This window comes from Corylus avellana, chromosome ca10 (genome assembly GCF_901000735.1).
Source record: "Corylus avellana chromosome ca10, CavTom2PMs-1.0".
Classification (NCBI taxonomy): Eukaryota; Viridiplantae; Streptophyta; class Magnoliopsida; order Fagales; family Betulaceae; genus Corylus; species Corylus avellana.
Genome location: NC_081550.1, coordinates 12,910,280 through 12,918,776, shown reverse-complemented (window position 1 = coordinate 12,918,776; position 8,497 = coordinate 12,910,280). Strand labels below are relative to the sequence as shown.

The window sequence follows — 8,497 nt, the reverse complement described above, 5'->3', positions numbered from 1 at the left end:
CATATTATTAATACCTAATGTTTGCCAACCTAAGGGCATGGGTGTATACTCCTTAAGCTATAGATTTCCCTAAGCAACGAATTAGGTATGGGTGTATATTCTAACTCTTTTCTTTCTCAAAGGATTTAGCATGGGTGTATACTAAGTAGTTCTTTAAGAAAGCATAAATCTATGGAAATCGACAAACACACAGAACCTAGGGCATTGATGTATACTCCCGGTTTTCTATGTTGATTAACCTAAGAACCCGGTGTGAATTTCTTTTGTTACTCTTATTAAAACCCAAGACTCGGTCATCCAAATTGATTTAATTAACTAATCCATACCACATGCATATAATGGCCAATCACACACATATGAGGAATTCAATAAAACAGGAATTAATCAAGTTAAGCATCACAATATGATTATCACAAAGGCGCCAATTAAATAAACATAATTAGGGCTTTAATCTAGCCCTACTAAAGAGTTAGTTACACATAATTAAAATAAAACTAAAAAGAAAAGGGAAAGAAAGAACCAAAAACGACTCCTTGAAGTGGCCTCCAATTCCTCTCCCCAAAGTTGTCTCCTTCAAATTGCGTATTCAAGGATCATTATTCTGAAAGTTTAGAGGTCATATTTATAGGCTTAGGAATGCTCTAGAAAACCTAGAAACCCTAGTAAAATCATAGGGTTTAGTCCTAGGGCAACTAGGATTAGAAAAACCCTAATATGGAAAGCAATATAGGTTTGGCCGCAGCTTCTAGAATTCTCTAGCGCATGGGTGCGCTCGATCGCAACCCATGTGCACTCGATCACACCTCAGTGATCGATCTCCTTGTGTATGTACGAGCGCATGGGTGCGCTCGATCGCAACCCATGTGCGCTCGATCACACCTCTGCGATCGATCTCCTTGTGTATGTACGAGCGCAAGGTTGCACTTGTCTGGTCCTTTTGCTTGTAGTGTGCTCGATCGCAAGGGAACCTGCGATCGATCGCACTACCAAAGCTTCCAGCTTTTCCCAAATTTGCTCTTTAAGCCCAATACTTCCAAATTTGCTTCTTTTTCTTCCAAAAGCCTACATAAACAAAGAAAACACATAAAAGAACTAAAATAGCATAAACTAACAAAACTAAGGAATTAACACATATAAGTTAAGGGCTAAAATATGAATATTTTGGCACTTAACACACCCCCAAACTTACATATTGCTAGTCCCTTAGCAATACAAAACTAAAAACTAAATGGCAAAACAGAAAAGAAAAAGATAAATCCATCTTCGTGGGATGTATGATTGCATTTAGCATATGCAACAAGCCTTTTAAACCCTTAGAAATTTCCTAGAGGACGAGCGAAGTCTCATGAGGGTTTTCCAAGAATATTACCCACAAACATCATGCACAATTCATGTTATCCCAAAAATTTAAGTATCACTCAAAACCATGATTTCTATTCATTAGCCAGCTTAAAAAGAAAAACTCCATCTTCACAATGAATTGGAACTTTAAAGTTTAATTACTTACAAAAGACATGCTAAGACATCACAAGTTCGAAACAGTGTACAGTGAACTAGCACACAAATATGAAGCTTCCAATTGTTTCCAATGTGCAATGTCTCAATATCTCAAAGTTCACTGAAATCCCTATTAAAATAAATATCTATGGCATAACTTTTTCTTTTTTCTTTTTTTCTTTTTGGTCAATCTGTGCCATGTTTGGTTCCCTTAAGCTTTCTAATTGGTCCATGTAGCTAATGTTAGGCCAATGACTCCCAAACCAGATGGTTTTAAGGCATTAGGTGTAAAACACCCCTAAGGACTTACTGACTCAAGTCAAAAAGGTTACAAAACCAAATTAACCATGACATTAACCAAATCAAAATTCTTCACTTTTTGACGTGAAACTCAATGCTTTGAGGTAAGAGGTCCAATTACTTAGTGAAAAGCTTATCAATGCTTTTTTTCTTTTCTTTTCTTTTTTCATATATATATATGCCAAAGTATCCATCTAATAAGTCATCCAGTTTCACCCAAGACATAGAAACACACACATCAGACTTTCATGTCATATCCCACAAATTATGTGCTCATGTGCTTATGTAAGATCAGATCAAACATGTGAATTCTCAACTGCCAAAATCAACTAATCAAACTGAAAAATCCTATCATTAGATCATGTGTTCAAAATTGTAAGCTCACCAATGAGAATCAAATCACAATTTTTAAGATCAACAAAAATTTTAAGACAACATGAACATGCATATTTTTTTTCTTTTTTTCAAAAATGGGACAAAGTGTGTGTAAAGTGTCTCCTATACCCCTAAACTTAAATTACACACTGTCCCCAATGTGCGTATAACATGGAAAGAAATTACCCAAGCAATGGACGAACTGTTTGGAATAGTAGGGCTCATAGCACACCCCCAAACTTGAATTGAAGCACATTTGTCTCTGCAAAACACTAAAGTAACAAAGGAAAACAAAAACAAAATAAAAAATAAAAATAAAACAAACAAACAAACAAAATAAAAAGGATATGTTGTGGGTTGCCTCCCATAAGCGCTAAATTTAACATCTTCAGCCAGACTGTAGCACTTTAAACTTGAAGCACCAATCTTTCCTTCTCTTGCACCAAAGGGAATGAATTCTTCCTATTGCAAGATGCTTCCAAATGTCTGTAGATCAGGGAGGACCACTTTGAGTTTTCTCAAATAGTTTTTCATCTGGTGGGGAATCATGAACTGGAATGAAGTAGGAAGAAAACTCAGGGAGCTTCTCTATCTTGATGTCCTCAATTCGCTCATGTGGTAGCTCTAACAGACTTCTCTCCTGGCCTCTTGGTGTTTGTTAAGTGCCAAAATATTGATATTTTAGCCCTTAACTTATATGTGTTAATTCCTTAGTGTTGTTAGTTTGTGCTATTTTACTTCTTTTTTGTATTTTCTTTGGTTTATAGGTTTTTGGAAGAAAATAAAGCATTCCTAGAAGTATCAAACTTAAAGGATAAAATTGGAAAAAAGCTAGAAGATTTGAAAGAAGCAAAAGTATTTTGGTAGTGCAATCGATCGCAAGGGACTTGCGATCGAGCGCACTTCCAGAGACGTCTAGATGAACGAGTGCAAGGCGTGCGCTCGTGCGCACAAGAGAAGACTCGTTCGCATTGCGATCGAGCACAGAAGACATACAATCGATCGCAGAGGTGCGATCAAGCGCACCCGGGATGTGATCGAGCGCACCCGTGCGCTAGAGAATTCTAGAAGCTGCGGCCAGACTTACTTTGCTTTCCATATTAGGGTTTTTCTAGTCCTCGTTGCACTAGGACTAAACCCTAAGATTTTACTTGGGTTTCTAGGTCTTCTAGAGTATTCCTAAGCCTATAAATAAGACCTCTAAACCTTTAGAATGATCATCCTTGAATAAACACAACTTTGGGGAATGGAATTGGAGGCTACTTCTAGGAGCGGTTTTCGGTTCTTTCTTTCCCTTTTCCTTTTAGTTTTATTTTAATTATGTGTAACTAACTCTTAAGCAGGGCTAGATTGAAGCCCTAATCATGTTTATTTAATATTTCAATATTGGTGTCTTTGTGATAATCATATTGTATTGCTTAACTTGATTAATTCATGTTTTCTTGATGTATGTGATTGGCCATTATATGCATGTGGTATGGATTAGTTAATTAAATCAATTTGGATGATGGAGTCTTGAGTTTAATAAGAGTGACAAAAGAAATCCACATCGGATTCTTGGGTTTATCAACGTGGGGAACCGGGAGTAGACACCCATGCCCTAGGCCTCATATGTTTGTCGATTTCCACAAATTTATGCTTTGTTAAAGAACAACTTAGTAGACACCCATGCTAAATCTTTTAAGAAAGAAAAGAATTAGAGTAGACACCCATGCCTAATTCGTTGCTTAGGGAAATCAATAACTTAAGGAATAAACACCTATACCCTTAGGTTGGCAAACATTAAGTATTCATAATATGATTGGATCATTGACATATTTTTATATTATCTAAGTATGATTAGTGGTGGATATCAAAGCCCTACCTTTACCTTATCTTTATTTTTATTTCTTTTCCTTAGTATCAATATCAATCTCGTGACAATTTTGGTATTTAATTACTTCTAAAACAAAATCAACAATCTCTGTGGGATCGATCTCGTAGTTGCTGCACTATACTATTGTTTGATCTTGTGCACTTGCGAGTAAAACGTACTAAATATTATCTATTAATTTAGGTAGTATTTCATACAACAGTGTTTCAAGAATAAGAGCTAATGTTGAAGAAATCTCAGTGTTCTCTTCTTTTTTCCTGATGTGGCTCCTGTGGAACTTCGGTTTGCTCCTCCTTCCCCTCTTCCAATTGATTTTCAACCACCTCTTCACTCCTCAATGTGACAGGTTGCTCATGATAGTAGGTGCACTCTTCCTCCATGTAATGCTCATTAGGATTTGCCACCAACTGACCTTGACACTCTTCTTTTTCTTCTTCTTTAAGTGTATCTGATTTTTGCTTAGGTGGGCCTCCGTCCGTTCAAATGATTGTGTGCGAGAGGCCTCCATCCTTTCAAATGATCGCTTTCTTTCCTCCATGCGGCTAAGATAAGCTGACACCTCTTCTTTATAGGCAGCATACTCTTTTTCTAAGGGAGCAACTGCTTCTTTAAGGCAGACCTTTTTGGAGGAGGTGGTTCTTGATATTGTTGATGTAGAGAAGAATCTGAATGATCATATATCGGAGATGGTTCCTCTTCATGAGCTACTATCTCGAAAATGGATTGCCTTAGACTGTGGCTAAGACAAGAATATGATTGACCATATAACTATGGAGATGGTTCCTCTTCTTGGTATTATGGAGGCCAATAGGTGGAAGATGGCTCCTCTTGGTATGCTTCTTCTTCTTTGAGACTATTGCCTTTCGGTTTGAGGTTCTGAGGAGTCTTAATCAATGTCTTCATCATATCTACCATCTCTTCAGAAAACTTAAGAGGAGGTGGTTCAGCCTGATATTGCTGTTGTGGAGCTAATTGAGAGGAATATGCATGATCATAGAATCGCTGATATGAGTGATGTTGCAGTCCATGAGATTGTGGAGTATGAATTTTGGGAGCTTGATCTTGCCATGAGAGATTGAACTATTGGCTCCATGATGGGTTATAGGAATCAAAATAGCAGTCATTCCTTGGTCTAGAGAATGATGTGTTCTTATGGCCAAAAATTTTGTTGGAAATTTGTCACATTGAAGGACATTCTCTAACATGGGGGTCATGGCATAATGAACATGGTCCATGGGGCATCGAAATGCCAGCTCACATGTGTGAAATTAAAAATAAAATAACAAAAAGTTTAAAAAATTAAAAATAAAAAATAAAAAAACAAAATTAAAAATAAAAAATAAAAAAATAAAACTTACGAAGATGTAGACTCAACAGCATGAAAAAAAAAAAGAAAAAAAAAATCAGATCTATAATTAGTGCAGTAACAGTGCTGCTGTCCAAATGTGCAATCGATCGCACCGTGAGGTATGCTCGATCACACTGGTGTGCTCGATCACCCAGGAATGGGTGCTCGAGCGCACCTCCAGAGGTAGAACAGTAACTACAGAAAAACTTCGAAAAAAAAAAATAAAAACAAAAATAAACTAAGGGAAAAAAAATTCCAAACAAAATCAAACAATCTCTAGTAACGGCGCCAAAAACTTGTTATGCCAAATACTATCTAAATTAATAGATAATATTTAGTATATTTTAACTCGTAAGTGCACAAGATCAAAATAGTAGTATAGTGCAGCAAGTACGAGATCGATCCCACGGAGATTGTTGATTTTATTTAGAATTGATTAAAATATCAAAGTTGTCATGAAATTAATAATGATATATGAAAAAGAAATAAAGATAAAGATAAAGGTAGGGCTTTGATATCTACCACTAATCATGCTCAAATAATATAACAATATGTCAATGATTCAATCATATTATGAATACCTAATGTTTGCCAATCTAAGGGCACGGGTGTATACTCTAACTCTTTCCTTTCTCACAGGATTTAGCATGAGTGTATACTAAGTTGTTCTTTAAGAAAGCATAAATCTATTAAAGTCGACAAACACACAGAACCTAGGGCATGGGTGAATACTCCCGGTTTTCCTTGTTGATTAACCCAATAACCCGATGTGGATTTCTTTTGTTACTCTTATTAAACCCAAGACTTGGTCATCCAAATTGATTTAATTAACTAATCCATACCACATGCATATAATGGTCAATCACACACATATGAGAAATAAAACAGGAATTAATCAAGTTAAGCATCACAATATGATTATCACAAAAGCGCCAATATTGAAATATTAAATAAACATAATTAGGGCTTCAATCTAGCCCTACTAAAGAGTTAGTTACACATAATTAAAATAAAACTAAAAAGAAAAAGGAAATAAAGAACCAAAAATGACTCATTGAAGTAGCCTCCAATTCCTCTCCCCAAAGTTGTCTCCTTCAAATTGTGTATTCAAGGATCATTATTCTAAAGGTTTACTGGTCATATTTATAGGCTTAGGAATACTCTAGAAAACCTAGAAACCCTAGTAAAATCGTAGGGTTTAGTCCTAGTGCAACTAGGTTTACAAAAACCCTAATATGGAAAGCAATATAGGTCTAGCCGCAGCTTCTGGAATTCTCGTGTGCTCGATTGCAGCCTGTGTGCGCTCGATCGCACCTCTACGATCGATCTCCTTGTGTGCACACAAGCGCAAGGCTACCCTTGTCTGGTCCTTTTGCTTGTAGTGCGCTCGATCGCACTACCAGAGCCTCCAGCTTTTCCTAAATTTGCTCTTTAAGCCCAATACTTCCAATTTGCTTCCTTTTCTTCCAAAAGCCAACATAAACAAAGAAAACAGATAAAAGAACTAAAATAGCATAAACTAACAAAACCAAGGAATTAACACATAAAAGTTAAGGGCTAAAATATGAATATTTTGGCACCTAACATGTGGAGAATACATCCATACGAGAATATAACAACAAACCACCTCAGAATAAAGTACGAAAAGGACTCCCAACAACACATGTAACAAAAAAAAATAAGGAAACAACAAAAAAATATATACAACACTGACCTTCCTTGAAACCCATTCAAGCCATTTCAGGCTGTTCACAAATACCAATAGCCGAGTGAAGAAACTCAAACCGAGACACATCCAAAAGTTTAGTGAATAAATCTGCCAATTATCGTTCTGTAGTAACATGATCAAGAGTGATAACATTAGTTTCAACCAAATCATGAATGAAATGATACTTGATGTCAATGTGTTTAGTACAAGAGTGTTGAACATGATTCTTGGAAATATTAATTGCACTCCGATTGTCACAAAACACCACCATTTTCTCTTGATCAAGGCCATAGTCGGCCAAAAGCTTCTTCATCCATAGGAGTTTTGTGCAGCAACTTCAAGCAGCAATGTACTCAGCTTCTACTGTGGAGAAAGATATAAAGTTTTGTTTCTTGCTTAGCCAAGCCACCAGAGTGGTTCCCACATAAAAGCATCCACCTAAGGTACTCTTTCTATCATTAGCACAACCCGCCCAGTCAGCATCAGAGTAACCTGCCAAGTTTAGGTTGGTGTTCCTGGAATACCAAATCCCATAATTCACAATACCATTAACATAACAGATGATGCGTTTGACAACAGTTAAATGTGATTCCTTAGGATTGGCTTGAAACCGAGCACACACACCAACACTGAAGGAGATGTCAGATCTGATTACAGTGAGGTACATAAGACTTCTTATCATACTTCTGTAAAGTGTTTCCTCAACACTTTTTCCAGTGAGATCTGCTAAAAGTTTTACATCAATGCTCATTGGGGTCCGAACGTGACTCTTTCCATCAAGACCAAATATTTTCACAAGGTCCTTGGCATATTTGGTCTAAAAGACAAACATTCCCCGGTCTGATTGTTGAACTTGTAGACCAAGAAAATATGATAGCTCCTCAATCATGCTCATATCAAACATTTTTTTCATTTTCTCAATGAAAGAGTGAGAGTGAGAGCCAACTGTAGCTCCAAACACTATTGTTGTGCCAAATACTACCTAAATTAATATAAAATAATTAGTACGTTTTACTCGCAAGTGCACAAGATAAAAACAGCAGTATAGGGTGCAAGTACGAGATCATTCCCACGAAGATTGTTAATTTCGCTTAGAATTGATTAAAATATCAAAGTTGTCACTAAATTGATATTGATATATTGAAAAGAAATAAAGATAAATAAAAGGTAGGGCTTTGATATCCACCACTAATCATGCTCAATAATATAACAGTATGCCAATGTTCCAATCATATTATGAATACCTAAAGTTTGCCAACCTATGGGTATGGGTTTCTACTCCTTAAGCTATTGACCTTCCTAAGCAACGAATTAGGCATGAGTGTATACTCTAACTCTTTTCTTTCTTAAAGGATTTAGCATAGGTGTAAACTAAGTTGTTCTTTAAGAAAGCATA

At 36.3% G+C, this 8,497-nt stretch overlaps 1 protein-coding gene across 1 annotated transcript; it reads right to left on the bottom strand.

Annotated features, from left to right (window-relative positions):
* Window positions 1-7,438: 7,438 nt before the first annotated feature.
* LOC132162956 (uncharacterized mitochondrial protein AtMg00810-like) lies at window positions 7,439-7,852 on the bottom strand. Its single transcript, XM_059573164.1, has one exon. It carries the CDS (start codon window positions 7,850-7,852, stop codon window positions 7,439-7,441), a length of 414 nt encoding a protein of 137 aa, XP_059429147.1.
* Between the last annotated feature and the right edge of the window lie 645 nt (window positions 7,853-8,497).